Source organism: Chiloscyllium punctatum, chromosome 3, assembly GCF_047496795.1.
Source record: "Chiloscyllium punctatum isolate Juve2018m chromosome 3, sChiPun1.3, whole genome shotgun sequence".
Taxonomy (NCBI): Eukaryota; Metazoa; Chordata; class Chondrichthyes; order Orectolobiformes; family Hemiscylliidae; genus Chiloscyllium; species Chiloscyllium punctatum.
This window is the reverse complement of record NC_092741.1, coordinates 61,408,393-61,425,116: the sequence shown is the minus strand read 5'-3', so window position 1 is coordinate 61,425,116 and position 16,724 is coordinate 61,408,393. Positions and strand designations below refer to the sequence as shown.

Below are 16,724 nucleotides of genomic sequence, written 5' to 3'. Positions count from 1 at the left end.
CCACTGTTGGAATATTGCATGCAATTCTGGTCTCCTTCCTATCGGAAAGATGTTGTGAAACTTGAAAGGTTCAGAAAAGATTTACAAGGATGTTGCCAGGGTTGGAGGATCTGAGCTACAGGGAGAGGCTGAACAGGCTGGGGCTGTTTTCCCTGGAGCGTTGGAGGCTGAGGGGTGACCTTATAGAGGTTTACAAAATTGAGGGACATGGATAGGATAAATAGGCAAAGTCTTTTCCCTGGGGTCGGGGAGTCCAGAACTAGAGGGCATAGGTTGAGGGTGAGAGGGGAAAGATATAAAAGAGACCTAAGAGGCAACTTTTTCACGCAGAGGTTGGTACGTGTATGGAATGAGCTTGCAGAGGATGTGGTGGAGGCTGGTACAATTGCAACATTTAAGAGGCATGTGGATGGGTATATGAATAGGAAGGGTTTGGAGGTGCTGGCAGGTGGGACTGGATTGGATTGGGATATCTGGTCGGCATGGACGGGTTGGACCAAAGGGTCTGTTTCCATGCTGTACATCTCTATGACTCTATGACTAATCGCTGATGCTCAATTATGGATTCCAGATTTTAGCTGACAGAGGACGAAGGAAATTAACAGTTATTGCCTGTGGATATTATACACTATCTGTTATGATAATGGGAAAAATGGGCTATCACTTCTTGACTTCAAATACCTGAGTCCTTCCATAGTCTAAGAACTTTGGCTTTCTAGTGCAAGTATGATGGACCAAATGACCACCTTCTGTACCATGACACTTCTATAATTTGGTGATCATCTGACCCACTTAAGTCAAATGCATTAAAACTTCAATGAACAAGAATAAGTATGAAATAAAATCAACATCTTATCAAAATGATTACAATCAGTCACGTATATGTTTCCCCTCTTGGAATTTTTAAAACTAATTTGGAAGATGTGGACAGTGTTGGCTGTGCCAGCATTTATTTCCCATCCCTAGCTGACTTGAGAAGATGATGGTCAGCTGCCTTTTTGAAACCCTGCAATCCTCGTGCTGTAGATGGTGTCATTATGCCGGCAATTCCAGGATTTTGATCCATCGAGGCTAAGGGAATAGTTTGATATCAGGGTGGTGAGTGGCTTGGAGGGGAATTTGCAGGTGGCGATGTTCCCATGTTTATGCTGCCCTTATCCATCTAGATCGAATCAATCATGGGTTTGGAAGGTGCTGTCTTAAGGATCTTTGGATTTCTGCTGTGTACCTTGTAGATGGTGCATAATACTATTGAGCAACTAAAGTTCTCCATATTGGGACAAATATTGTCTGCAGATTGTCTACCCTAGAGAAAAATGAAATGAAGATAGGCACTGCAAAGCCTAAAAGAATTGTATTTCAGATCAACCCTTTTTGCCAGACTCAAATGAGATGTATCCCATTCTGTGAGAGGCAATGGAGGAGATTGTAGGAGCTCTGACATGAATTATCAAACTGTTTCTGGCCAAAGGAAGGATGTCAAAGGTCTGGTGGTACTATTATTTAAAATAGTTGGAAGGGATAAACCAGGAAATTACAAATCAGTGAGACTAACACTTGTGGTAGGGAAACTATTGGAAAAACTTCTGAGTGACAGATTTATCTGCACTTTGGACAGGCAAGGATTAATCAAGGATAGGCCGAATGACTTTGTTAGAGGGAGATCATCCTAACAACTTTGAATTTCCAAGAAGTTAAATAAGCACTTGGATGAGAGTATGCAGTTTATGTAATCTACATGGACATCACTGAGACTTTTGACAGGTTACTGCATGGCTGACTGGCTAAGAAGCTAAGAGCCTATAGATAAGATAATAGTCAAGACATATAGGAAGATTGTCTTTATTAGTCAAGGCATTGAATGCGAGAGCGAAGAGGTTATGAAAGAGCTGTATATAACATTCGTTAGGAGATCTGTGTGCAGTTCTAGTTGCTTTACTACAAGAAAGACCTGATTGCACTGGAGAACATGGAGAGAGGATTCACTGGGATGTTGCCTGGGGTGAAATGATTCAGCTGTGAAGAGAGACTAGATAGGCTGGGGCTGTTTTCTTAGAGCAGACGATGGTGAGAGGGAGTTTGATTGAGGTATACAATGTTGTGCAAGGCATAATCAAAGTAAATGGGGCGAAATTTTCCCCTTCATCGAGGGGTCAATTTCAAACATAATGGGGACTATAACAGTATATGTTTTGACTAAAAAATAATATATTGTGATGTAATATTTTCAGAATTTCTAATGTTTTATTGGTTTTATTTATATATTTAAACATGGCATCCTGAATTTACTATTTGAATTAACAATGCAGTTTCTCCTTTTGGGGTGTGAGGTTGTTTCGTGAACACCTGACTTCTTCAAGGTTCTGCCACTCTTGAAAGATTTTCAAGAAAGTATAACTCAAACATAATCCATACAATGTTGTGGAACTGAGCATTGTCACAGAGCGGGACCTGTCCTACTGAGCTTCCAATGCCAACCATACTATAACAGCTGTTTCAACTATACATTATAGATACAAATCAATACTCACAGCTGTGGGCTTTTCCAATGGCTCACGAGTCATTGGCAACCTGTCTAGGCCATTCTGGGCCTCCCTTGATCAGCTTTGATGCCAAGCAGGCACTGAATCTATTAGGTATTTGTGTGCTCATTGTTGTCAGGGTTTGTCCTTGGTTATGGCTGCCGGTAGGAGGAATACTCTACCAAGCCACAGACATACCTTCCACTTAAGGCCTTCGGTTGACTTCCGTGTGAGAATACTGTTCTTTACACTAGGCCACATGGTAAAATAGACGCCAGGTAGGCCACATTGCATTTTTCTGTCTGATTTTGCTGCTTCCACCCCACCAGCCCATTTCCTGGGGAATAATTAAATTCTGACCTATTGTTTTTCCCTACTGATGATTCCAGTTAATGTTATTACTGGGTGGGTCAGAAGTCATATGACCCCAGGTTATAGTCCAACAGGTTCATTTGAAATCACAAGCTTTCGGAGCACTGCCCCTTCGTCAGCTGAAGTGTAGAGAGGCACATCGGCACAGAATTTATAGCAGAGAGATTAAAAGATCATACGAATGGTGTGAGTGAATTGTTGACAGGTTGAATAATAAGTCTCTGCTGATGATCAAAAATGTCAGATGGTGTGAGTAAATTGACAACAGTGAATAATAAGTGAATGGATGACCAATAATCCATTTAGTTGAGGAAGAGAGCTAATTACAAAAAAATTAAAATAAAGTGGTGCTGAAGGCAAATCTAATGGCTGGAATAACATGTTAGGTATAAGAGTCGTATACGGAGGGTCTAACCAAGATAATAACAAGTAATCCAAAACTGTATAAACTAATTAAGGTAGAGAGATCATAATAAGTTATCAAAGTAATGGTGTCAAAACAGGACAGTAAAGAAGATTTTACAGATACAGAACAGTGTGTGTGACACGAACACACGATCACAGTTGAGGCCATTTTCATGGGTACAGAACTTAGCTTTCAGTTTCTTCTCAGCGATTCTGTGTTATATATCTCAGAAGCCGCCTTGGAGGGCACTTAACCGAAGATCGGAGGCTGAATGTCCTTGACCTCTGAAGTGTTCTCTTACTGGGAGGGAGCAGTTGTTGTATGATGTCCATTCATCTGTTGTCATAGCATCTGCATGGTCTCATCAATATTCCATGCCTTGGAGCATCATTGCTTGCAATGCGTAAGGTGGACAACATGGGCCAAGTCACATGCATAGTTGCCATGTACATGGTGAGCGGTGTTCCAATGTGTAATGGTAATATCCATGCCGATGATCTGGCATGTCTTGCAGAGGTTGCCCGGCAGGGCTGTGTGATGTTGTGGTCGATGTTGTCCTGACGTTTTGGTGGCTGTTTGAAGGCGAGAAGTAGAGGTGTAGGGATGATCTTGGGGAGATGTTTGTCGTCATTGATGGTAGGTTGAAGGCTGTGTTTCTCCACTTCAGGGAAATACTGAATGACGGAGGGTACACTGTTGGTCGTGTCCTGTGTCTGTCTTCTGTGACACATCGGAATCGGCAATCGATAAGTTAAGCATTGTATCCTGTTCTTATGAGGGCATCTTTATGCACCTTAGGTGTCTGTCGCGTTCTTCCTCGTCTAAGCAGATCCTGTGTATATGCAGGGTGTGTTTGTGGGAATGGCTTCTTTAACATGTTTAGGGTGGAAGCTAGAAAAGTGCAGCATTGTGACACTTGATGTGACTCGGCCAAAGTTGTCTATCTCATATGCTGTAGGCAAGGATTCCCCAAGGCATGGAATATTGACGAGACCATGCAGGTGCTGTGACAATGGATAAATGGACACATGCGCAACAATCACCAAATAGGAATGTTCTGTCCCAGTCAGGAAACACTTCAATGGTGAAGGACATTCAGCCTTTGATTTTCGGTTAACCGTCCTCCAAGACTGCCTCTGAGATATACAACAACGCAGAATAGCTGAGCAGAAACTGACAGCCAAGTTCCGTACCCATGAAGACGGCCTCAACTGTAATCTTGGGTTCGTGCCACGTTACATGTCACCCCACCACACTTCTGTATCTATAAAATTTTCTTTACAATTGATAAATTGTTGTGATCTCTCTACTTCAATTAGTTTATACAGTTTTGGATTACTTGTTACTTTGGTTCAACCTTTGACATGCAGCTCTTACACCTATTGTGTTATTGCAGCTATTGGTTTGTTTTCAGCACCACCTTATTTTAATTTTCTGTAATTATCTCTCTGCCTCAATTAATTGGATTATAGGTCATCCCTTCACTTGTTATTCAGCTGTTGACACTTTATGTTCACCATCTGACACTTTTGATCACCCACAGAGACTTATTATTCAACCTGTCGACACTACACTCTCAACATTCGTATGATGTTTTGATCTCTCTGCTATAAATTCTGTGCCTATGTGCCTCTCTACACTTCACCTGATGAAGGAGCAATGCCCCAAAAGCTTGTGATTTCAAATGAATCCTTTGGACAATAACCTGGTGTCGTGTGACTCCTGACCTTGTCCACTCCTTCCAATACCAGCACCTTCATATCATTACTAGACAGGTCAGAAGCCAGGTGAAAATCTGGTTTGATATTTTTCTTCATTTATTCAATGCTGCAAATTTTGTGTCTAACAATAAAACTGAAGTTTATTGCACAATCAAAAAGATAAAATAGAATAAAACCAAGCTCTTTGTACATAACACGGTTTGAAATATTTCCAAACACAGCAAAAAAAACAATTACATCTGTTCAAACACCAGAGAACGTTCACATCTATGTTACCTCTATAGTTTGCTTTGGTTCCCAATTTTCAGAGCATAGTAGGCTCTCATTTATTAGTCTCACAACTGCTCCTAGATCTTCTCCACTTCAAATATTCCTTTGCAGTATATAACCACATGCTTCTGATCTGGAGCTTTAAGACTTGAAATGCTTATATTAAGGTAACCTATTTTCTAATAGCTTTACGTTTCCTCTTTGCTCGAGACAAAACTGTTTCAAACGTCCAACTTCAACCAGGACTTCTGAGAACCGAAACCAAAACTTTTCCTAATGCTCCTTAATGTTTATTCTGTCTGCTCATTAAAACTCCCAAAGTAAGCAAGCTCCTGCTATTGCTCCAGGAATCCTGTCTTCATACTGGTTTAAACAAGTTCATGGCTCTAGAAATACTGATAGGTTCATTATTAAACCTTCTCATGCACACAAACCAAAACTCATATGCCTCTTGTTCAAAATCCAAACTCTAAAATAAGTATTAGAAAATTACAGTCAGTTCTTCTATAACAAGATGGTTACGTTCTTGCGCAACCCCGCGCTTCAGAAACAGCACTTAAAGTTTTGGCACTGTAATCGCATTATAGCCAAAATAAGTTTTAAAAGTTCGTGTTTTAGAAACAGCCGAACCAATTTGTCAATCGCGTTACAACGAATTTGCATTGATGAAAGGCGCATTATAACAAGATGACCTTGCATCTTAAGATCAAGCAATGATGTCTGAGAAGCTGTGGTGAAAATCAACAAATAGTCAGTTCAGTAGGACAAGACAAGAGAGGTGTTTGTGCATTTTGGATGAAAACTAAATGTATTCTCTTCAATAATATTTCAATATTATTGTTTATACATGAGACTCAAAGTAAACCACTTCTGTAACAAATCTAAAATGCAAGTATTGAATGAAGCAGAAACCTAGTTATAAGTCCTCTCCTCTGGAACCCAATTTACATCTCATTCAGCTCAATGAAATGGTGCATTATAAAGCAGCCACAATTGTGTTCAGACAAAGGAATAAAATGTTCATTTTGGTATTTTCAGAGGTGTAACTATGGATGTTGGAATGACAAAATTTGAAACAAAGACCAAAGTAATCACATTAATGGATGCACCAGGTCACAAAGACTTCATTCCAAATATGATTACAGGTGCTGCACAGGTAAGAAGAAAAATCTTTCTGATCATCATCTCACATGTGACTATCTACAACATGTTAAAATTTAAGCAAGATTTTGAGAGTTGAAATCAAACTTGCTAAATGTCAAGTACAGCGTTTCATCGATTTTATTTGCCTGTTATTTTAATACCGATGACAAACATAGGACCCTGGGCGGCACGGTGGCACAGTGGTTAGCACTGCTGCCTCACAGCGCCAGAGACCCGGGTTCAATTCCCACCTCAGGTGACTCTCTGTGTGGAGTTTGCACATTCTCCCTGTGTCTGCGTGGGTTTCCTCTGGGTGCTCCGGTTTCCTCCCACACTCCAAAGATGTGCAGGTCAGGTGAATTGGCCATGCTAAATTGCCTGTAGTGTTAGGTAAGGGGTAGATGTAGGGGTATGGGTGGGTTGCGCTTCGGCGGGGCGGTGTGGACTTGTTGGGCCGAAGGGCCTGTTTCCACACTGTAAGTAATCTAATCTAATCTAATCTAATCTAATATAGAAAAGTAAGGCACAGAACAAGCCCTTTGGCCCAGTATGTTGTGCCAAGGTTTAATCCAATTGTGAAATACAGTAACTTAACCTACACATCCTTCAACTCACTGCTATTCATGTGCATGTCCAGCAGTCGCTTAAATGTCCCCAGTGACTGTGCTTCCACTACCACAGCCGGCAACGCATTCCATGCATTCACAACTCTCTGCATCTCCTTTACATCTTCTTCCTAATATCTTCAAACTATGACTCCTCGTACCAATCAAACCCGCCCTGGGGAAAAGTCTCTGGCTGTTTATCTATTCCACTCATTATCTGGTATACCTCGATCAGGGCTCCTCTCTTCCTCCTTCTCACCAGAGAGAAAAGTCTGAGTTTAAAGAGGTTCTGCTGAATAGCTCAGAGCTAAACTAGAAAGCAGACCACAAGGTAATAATGTCTGGATTACCACCTGGACTACATGCAAATTGGCTTCAGGTAATAAAAAGGTTAGAGAAGTAAATGCATGACATGAAAGATAGCTGTGGGGGAAATGGGTTCTGATGCATGGGGCATTGTAAACATATGAGAGAAAGAAAGAAATGTTCTATTGGGATGGGCTTCATTTGAACCAGGCTGGGATCAGTATCATGGCAAATCATATAACTGCAATTGAAGATAAGGTTTGAAATTAATCCATGGGTGGGGAGGGTTCAGTTGAAGGGACGTTTAAGGAGTCAAGAAACAACTACAGGTAGCAATCAAAATGTCACAGGAAGGGATATAAAATGTAGGCAAAAGAGTCAGGAAGTTAGACCATTCACATCATCGGGCCTGCTCTGCCATTCGATAAGATCATGACTGATCTAGTGATGCTCTTAATTTCACTTTCCTGCCTGACCCCAATAACCTTAGTTAATCAAAGATCTGACTAAGTTAGCCTTGAATATATTTAATGACCCAGCCTCAACTGCAGTTTGTGGAAAAAAATTCAGACCTTTGAGAAAACACCTTTCTCCTCTTTATCTTAAATGGGTGACCTTTATTTGTAGATTGTATTTCCTAATTCTAACCTGGTGAATTTAAGTTTGTGACTCTGCCTGCTTGCCCTTTGGGTCTGTTTAGAGTCTCCAAGTCTTTGTAAAAAAAATGTGCAAACAAAACCATTTTGTTTTGAATAATGAATTCAAGAAAGCATATTTATTTATATTTCATATGAATGATATATTTGAATGTGAAGTGCTTTCAGAAAGGCTAAAATGATTCCTTCACAGCAACTAATTTAATGGAGAATTGGATAGATATTTAGAAGTGTGAAATACTAAAAAGATTTTTGTGGAAGTGCAGGAGTACTTAGAAGAGATGTCACCTGTGGAAGGAAGTACTTCAATCTTAAGAGGCAAAGAGGTTAATCTTGAATAATATTACAACTTTACAGTGTTAAAAAGCAGCAGTTTATTTATGATTCCCTTTTGACATAAATCAACTGTTTTTTAAAATTCCTGAAGAAGGGCTTTTGCTTGAAACGTCGATTCTCCTGCTCCTTGGATGCTGCCTGACCTGCTGTGCTTTTCCAGCATCACACTCTTGACTCTCTCATCTCCAGAATCTGCAGTCCTCACATTTGCCTGCTTTTCGTAAAAATCAGTTCAGTATATAAGAGAAAATGTATTTCAGTTCAAAGGTATATTTTGTTGCCTGAATTACAAGTGTATTAATGTCTTTATTGTTTGCCCTTCCTGTTTACAGGCTGTCCTTTGTTTTCAGAGTAGAATTGTTGGCTGATCCCATTCAGTCTTAGATTAGAATGAAAAGATAAAGCTACATTAGTAGCATTAAGGGTGTTGAAAGTACCAGACAACAAATATTAAAACCATGAATGCTGAACATAACAGAAGTGAAAAATGAAAGAAGTGAAGTGAAACGTTCAATTCTGTACTCAGTCTTATCATGGCCTGATTGATTGTAGCTTCTCATTAACAAAGTGGTGGGAGTAGACATCAACCATGTTGCCACAGTTAGTTTGTAATGTCAGCATAGCGGTAGCGCATACCAATCACATACTCCCTGTAAAACCTATTTTTGTTCAAACAAATCAGCGATATCTAGAACTATGGAAGACACGGTTCTTCGAATCCACATCACGGATTAAAGATTCACAATACAAAAACATCAATGATTAGTAATGTATGCAGCTTGTATACTGTAAAACATATTTGCTTTACATCAAATGTTTTGCATACTATGAAGTCTGCTACTAATGTCCAATATTCTTTGAAATTATCTTAAATAACATAGCATTGATGCACTAGTATACTCTGTAAGTTAATGACAGCCAGTTATTCAGATGGGCACTTAACTCCCTCAGCCCCAAAAAGAAAGACTTTGAAGCCACCATCTTGTATCAATGACTTATTAAGATAATTCATGTTTTTGTCCGTGCTCCCCTTCAGGGATCCATTATTCTGTGTGGAGAACCATTTCCTACCATGAATTCTTACTTTGCAATTTATAGTTTGAACTTAAATCCCATTCATTGTTTAATTTCAAGTAATATTATTAACTTTTTTAATTCAATTAGATATTTTAATTACTGTATAACATAAGAAATAGGAGCAGGAGTAGGCCGTTCAGCTCCTGAAGTCTTCCCCAACATTCAACAAAATCTTGGTTAGTCTGCTGAGGCCAGAATTCCTCTTTTATGCCAGCTCATTATCGCTGTCCGATCCCTGATATTTCAAAAATCCACCTTCATTTTCTTTAAATACTTTGTGATCTGCTCCCATGACTCACTAGGGCAGAACATTCTAAACTTTCATTACTGTCTAAGAGAAGAAATTTCTTTGCATCTCAGTTTTATGTCAGCCTTCCCTATTCTGTATGTATGTCCCCTAGTTTGATATTTCCTATTCTCAAACATTCTCTACATTCTCAGCATCTACTCTGTTAAACCATCTTAGAATCTGTATGTTTCAATTAGATGATCCCTCATTCTTCTGAACTCTAATAAATAAAGGCCTAAACTGTTTAGCTGTTCTCACTTGCCTGTTTTCCAGCTACTCATCAAAGTTGTTTCAACATGAAAATTGTTATTTGTATATGTACCTGTACCTCATAGGTGTTGTGTCCTGTTCAGAAACATATATGGGTGTTTATCTCATGTCTTTGCTCTGCTTATGGTTCTTTAGCTCTCTCTGAAAGATCATCGAAAATTATTGGGATGACATAATGTCACCATTTTTTCCCTCTGTCCATGCTAAATGTAAATGCTAAATGCAAATTTATCAATTCTTTAGCTTACAGAATAAATATTGAGTCATGTTACATCTTATTGTACTGCTTTCTACCTGTCAAATTATCATTCTAAAATGTTGTAAAGTTGAAAGTACCATAAAGCCAAAAATTACTGAAAGGGTTCCGAAGATGCTATAAAAAAGTCAATGTATTTGCTAAGCCTGAAAATTAAACTAAAGTAAATATTGTAATGAATTTTTTAAAAATTATTTTCTTCCTCCTTTTCAGGCTGATGTAGCAATCCTCGTTGTGGATGCAAGCCGAGGAGAATTTGAGGCTGGATTTGAGGCTGGTGGGCAGACTAGGGAACATGCATTGTTAGTTCGTTCTCTTGGTGTAACACAGTTAGCTGTTGTTGTTAATAAGATGGATCAGGTAACTCTTAATGAGTCAATGTCTAGCACATTCTCTCAATTCAGTTTATACCACAATTTCCTGTCTCATGAGAAAATGGCTTGTTTCTAACGGTGACAGTTTTTGATTGGCATTGCAGGTGAATTGGCAACCTGAAAGATTCAAAGAGATCTCTAATAAACTTGGACATTTCCTGAAACAAGCAGGTTTTAAGGTAAGATGTCCATTTATTATGTGGCTGCTACATTCCACTTCTTTTTCTGCTGTAATAAGAAGTAATTTGTCAGATAAACAGATACACAACTTATAAACAATAAAATGAAATGCCTCACGTTTTAAGACTATTCCCGACTCGTGTTTTCATTATAAATCTTAAATCAACATTACATTATAAGAGCTTCTCCTTTGAATCATGTGAGAGAGCTGAACAGCAAAATTTAGTTTCTGTTGCAGGACTGAAAATGAGATGAATAATGTTGAAAATATCCAAAACCGTAGCTGAAAAGTTTTTTTTTTAATTATAATTTAGAAATATTTAGAAAGTACTTTGAAGATTTACTCACTTCTGAAGTGCTTCTCATACTGATCATGTATTTTTAAGATAAACAGAATGAAAACCCATCATATGCAATACTGTCTTGCCACATATTCCTCTACATTATTTCCTGTCTTTATTTTCCAATGAAGCAGGAAATCTTCACTACATTCTCACCTTTGGTATAATTTGGCAGTTAACCAAACGTCAGCCATTTGTAATATTTGTGTTTCTGCATTTACTAGGATTCTGATGTTGCTTACATCCCTACAACAGGACTGAATGGCGAGAATCTAACCACTAGAAGTCAAATACCTGAACTCAAAGCCTGGTACAATGGACCTTGCTTGTTAGAGCAGATTGGTCAGTATTATGTGATAGGTTTATTACTTCCTTCATCCTATTTTAATCATATTTATTGATAAATATACTCAGCAGTCTCAGTTGGGAACGTGATGACTACATTTACTTCAATATTTCCTTTTCTTTTAGATTCTTTCAAGTCACCACAAAGACCAGTGGAAAAACCATTTAGATTGTGTGTGGCTGATGTTTTTAAAGGTTTGTGTTTATAAGTGTAACATTTGACTTGTCTCATTGGTTTTGTACTTTTGAATATACCGTGCACATTTCTTGAGATGTTGTTATTGAGACAGCCCTCATGGTTTTCATTATGATAGAAGTATTAAATACTTTGTGTTCCAAGCAGCCAGATATTTTAACTAAAACATGCCTTAAGTAAGGTAGAGGTCTGCTTTTACTTATGCAGAACTACTTCAGAGATTTACTTCTTGATTGTAAAACTTGGGAACAGGCCTTCCTACCAAGAGATCACAATAAAAAAAGGTCAGACCATAACATCTTCCATAACATCTATCTTTTAGTGTACTACATAAATTTCAGAAGTTCATTTAGTTTGGTGCTGTATTCATGCAATCAAATAATTCCATTCCTGCCTCCTTAAACTTTGACAAGATTTCATATACCTTGCAAATATTGATTAAAATTCAGGTTTGTAGTCCCAAAAACAAAGCATATTCATTTCTGTGATAACTGGCTTGCCTTCTATATCAAACTTACATGTCAAAATGAGAACCGACATGTACATTGTTTCAGAGTTTCAGTCTTTGCTCCAGAGAAATCTTCTAACCTGTTTTTGTTAATTCTTTCTTTTTACAGTAAGGTTGAATTTGACTATTTCCCTTTGCACAGATATAGGCCAGTTTGTGATGATAAATATGACACAGGCTAAGACAAGGGAGAATTTCTAGTCAGATGATGGTGAATCAGTGGAATTCACTGCCCCAGAGGACTCGGTCATTGACTATTATTATGATCCAGTTGATGATATTGGGCATGTCAAATCCTGGCATTAAACCTGACTTCTTTGATTGTCACTGAGATACATACCACAAGCCACGCCAGCTCATGGCTTATTGAGTGAAGAATCAACAATGTTACTGTGGATCTGGAGTCATGTGTAGGCTAGAGTAGGTAACAAAGGTAGATTTTCTTCCCTAAAGGCCATTAATGAACTTGATGGATTATGACAACAGTTGACAGTAGTTATTCGGTTGCCATTAGGCTAGATTTTTATTCCAGATATTTATTGAATTTCACCAAGCCATGGTGACATTCAAGCCTATGTTCCCAGAACTCTTGTGGTTTCTCTTGATTACTAGACCAGTGATGCTACCACAATGCCACTGTTCCACATGCAGTGGTATCTTGGTAAGACATAATCTTGTTCTTGCAATTTGTTTACTGTGATAGTTAGTCTCTGAACACATTTACAAGAGGCTGCCAATGTACTTTTATCAAAATAAAATCAAAGTGTATTATGCACAAAAGGAAAAAGATGGATTATATAACATTATATAAGAACTAGCTGAAACAGACATATTGCAATAATTTACCCTTACTGACTTTTCAGTCATCTGAAGGATTACCCTGTTTCTACATTAGAGATCCTTGTTCAGTGGACGTGGATGCACTTTTTTTTCTGGTACAGTCTTCATTCATTCAATACCATCTTCTTCAGTTAATGCCTCTTCATGACATCAGTAGACAGTTTGTTATCACAGCTCATTTACTCCTGAGCATGTGTTTCTTAAACACATGCATTCCGCAGCTTTGTAGAATGTCTTATTGTCTGACACCTTAAAGCCTTCTGTTTCTGGAGATTTTATCTCACTTACTTCGAAGACAGTCAGCACTTCTTTTCTTCAGCCCTGACTGTATTACAAAATGCTAAACTATACTCCTGATGTCACAGACTTTATCTCTCTGAGTGACCTGCTTCTCTCTCTCAAAGAAACGAGCTAAGTTTCTGGATGGTTCTGTTTTTCTATAAGGAAACCTGTTTCTGTCTTTATCTCCCCATATCATAGGATACCTTATAGCCGGTTTATTTTTCTCTTTCCTACACTTCTATTCTGAAGCTCTGAAATGTTCATCACAAGGATTGTTTTTAAAAAGCTTCATTTCGATGCAAATTAAACAAATTTCTAAAAATCTTGCACCACTGTATGAACTCAAAAATGAAACAACAACAATGTTAATTCTTAATTGACATGATATAGAAGTGCAAATCAAATTTAATGCTGTGCATGGTTTTGTCTACTTTATACTCAATTTTCAAAATAATAATGTATCATGAAACTTCACTGTATGTTCAAGATTGTGATCAATAAATCTTTACATTGTAAGACAGCAAGGGATATGGGACTGGTGTAGGAAAATGGAGTTAAGTAGATTTATTGATTGGCAGAGTGGGATTGAAGGGCTGAATGGACTATTCCTACTCCTGTTTCTTAAGTTCTTATTACAGCTTGGTGTTTGTATGCCTCTCTGGAGTTTCAAGTTGATACATTTTAAAATGTAGACCTGATTTTGTTCAATGGTGCTCTCATACATGAATCTGGAACTCTGCATGATACATTTGGTACACAGAAATACCAGGTTTGGATAGCATACACATTAATTATATTAAATAATACAGCATAAAAGTTCAAATTGCTGTGGAAGTGTTTTCTTGTTGGAATGTCAGGTACTAAACTTTTCTTTGCTCAGCCAAATCTAATCTAAATACTTAATTGCTAAATTAATTTGTTCAACAATAATTTGTTGAATCATTCCTATTTTGCAGATCAAGGGTCAGGATTCAGCATTACTGGTAAAATTGAAGCAGGGTATGTACAAACAGGGGATCGACTGCTGGTTATGCCTCCAAATGAAACTTGCACTGTTAAGGGTAGGTATATCGGTGATTATTTGTTATGTTGCATCACAGACCTTTTTGTGAGTAGTGATCAACAGAATGCAGTCAATGCCAATATTAAATAGAACAAGATTACAGCTTTTAGCTTAATGGAAGAAAGAAATTATAAATTAGATCTTGTGTGATTACATAGAAGCTCTTAATTTTACTTTAGAATATAGACACACATATTTTGACAGCTGTTAAGATAAATTCATACTCAAATGATTAATGGTGACCTGAGCCATTGGCTTGGGTATTTTCTTTGATCAAATTCAGCAGCTGGTTGGATCCCAAAAATTATGTACAACCAAGCTTTATACTTTAGCATTTTTCAAGGCTGGATGAGAATAATAAATGCCCACATACTAAATGAAAAAATAAAAACACAGCTGCTTTCATCTTGCGACAAAATATTCATTAGCAGATGTAAAATGCTTAAAATAAATTAAAGTGAAAGGCAAATTGTTAAAATTGACATAGAGGTACAGATTTATGTATTTAATCTATGGTAACTGATTTAATTTAGAACTTGAATCATGTTGAAGAATACCATTGGTTTTGTAATTATACTCTACATTTTTAAAGACAAAAACAATAAGGATTCCTATTTCATTTTCTTTTCTCACAGCTGGTGCACTGTTTCAGCCATGTCTTAGTCATTATGTAGGGGAATTCTCCAAATCATACATTGATTGTCTGTTTGTAACTACTTTACATATATCAGCCAGCGTGTTCTGGTGTCAACTTCATGAGTACTGTGAAGATATATCTGTCCTTGTATCAAGTTAATTTTCCTTACTGTTGATTATGCCTTTCAGTTTCCCTTTTGTTACTTGTACCTTTGACACAATGGGTGCAAAAATACTGTTTATTTTGTTTTGCCAGGTTTCTATGTTCTTGCACCAAAGTTATAGCAGATGCCCAAGAAAACCCCATGAACACTCATCCCCAGGATATCATAATTAAGCATTGGTTGCCCTTTAGTTGCTTGTCCAAATGACTATTCATATGTAAACCTTGGCAATCAATGTTACTAGTCAGGATCAAGATAAATGGATTCTTCGCCATCAGATATATGAAATTTTCAGCATGGATCATTGATTTGTGATAGAAATTCTGATCAGTTTCTCCTAGCCACTTGCTGGCTGCATGATTGAGTGCATTTTTACCCGGCTGACCACTCAGAGGAGTCCTGTATTTGGAGTTTATGCTTTTGACTTTGGTACTGATGTGTGCACTGAATAATTGAGTATATAAAGGGCACCTTCTGTTTAACCCCTCTTACAAAGGAAATCAGTAAACATCAAGGTTTTCACTGTCAAATGTCAGCATCAGCACCAGGATTTTGCCTAGTTTGGAGCATTTCACTATGAAGAGAGATGTGAATAAGCTTGGAAAGAGACAATGATTCGGGGGGACGTGGGCAAGACCTAATTGAGGTATATAGGATTATGAGGGTCATGGACAGACTGAATAGAAAGCAGTCATTTCCCTCAATCAAAAGGTCAAAAACAAGGGGGCACACATTTAAAGTGGAAGGATGGACATTAAAGGGATTCGAAAAAAAGGTTTTCACCCAGTGGGTCAGTGTGGGGGCAAGCTGGAGTGCATTGCCTGGGAGAGTAGTTGAGGCAGGTGATCTCCCAACATTTAAAAATTACTTGGATGAGAACTTGAAGTGCATGGCCTACTGTGGGAGTATGGGACTAGTGTAAGTGGTGGTGTATTGTTGATGGTACAGACTCGATGAGTTGAAAGGATTTTTATGAACTGATGATTCTATGATTCTGTGAATGTGCTTTAATTAGAAGTGGGAAATCTAGAATAAGAATTTTGTTTTAGTATTGGTGGTGAAATAAGGCTAAGGCAATGGTAGAGTTTGATATTTTGCACTAGTATCTTGTTAATGCCTTAAAGGCTTTCAATGGAATATGTATGCATTTCATATATATTGTGTGTAGAACTGTCATTATAAGTTTTAATGTCTTTCTATTTGACCTGTATCTAATCAGAGTAGTGTGGAGGTAGATGAGCCAAAATGTGTTATTCAACATTTTCTGTTCTCACTGTTGACACAGTACTGATTGATTTCAGATTACTTTGATAATATGATAGAAATGTTCGAAACCTCTGGTCTTTTGGGTACTTTCAGAGTCAATAATTGATTTTAAAGTTTATTATTTCAAGCCCTTTGTATATAGTATGTTTTTTTAGAAGCAGGTTATTGTTATTAAATGGGTTTAGCAGGTACTCATTCTTCATTCATTCTGGGAGGTGGTGAGTGGGGAAACTGTTGAGCTGATTGACATTAAATCACACTCCAATGCTATCACAATGTTTGATCAGTTTTCATTATTAC

At 37.8% G+C, this 16,724-nt stretch overlaps 1 protein-coding gene across 2 annotated transcripts in view; it reads left to right on the top strand.

Moving 5' to 3' along the window:
• The window catches only part of hbs1l (HBS1-like translational GTPase), a 170,651-nt gene that overhangs the window by 140,301 nt on the left and 13,626 nt on the right, over positions 1-16,724 (top strand). For both annotated transcript variants that reach the window (XM_072554022.1, XM_072554012.1), the window contains exons 8-13: positions 6,330-6,447; positions 10,443-10,589; positions 10,708-10,782; positions 11,349-11,466; positions 11,596-11,664; positions 14,252-14,356. In XM_072554022.1, the coding sequence (XP_072410123.1) occupies positions 6,330-6,447; positions 10,443-10,589; positions 10,708-10,782; positions 11,349-11,466; positions 11,596-11,664; positions 14,252-14,356 (632 nt within the window). The remainder of the gene's footprint in view (positions 1-6,329; positions 6,448-10,442; positions 10,590-10,707; positions 10,783-11,348; positions 11,467-11,595; positions 11,665-14,251; positions 14,357-16,724) is intronic.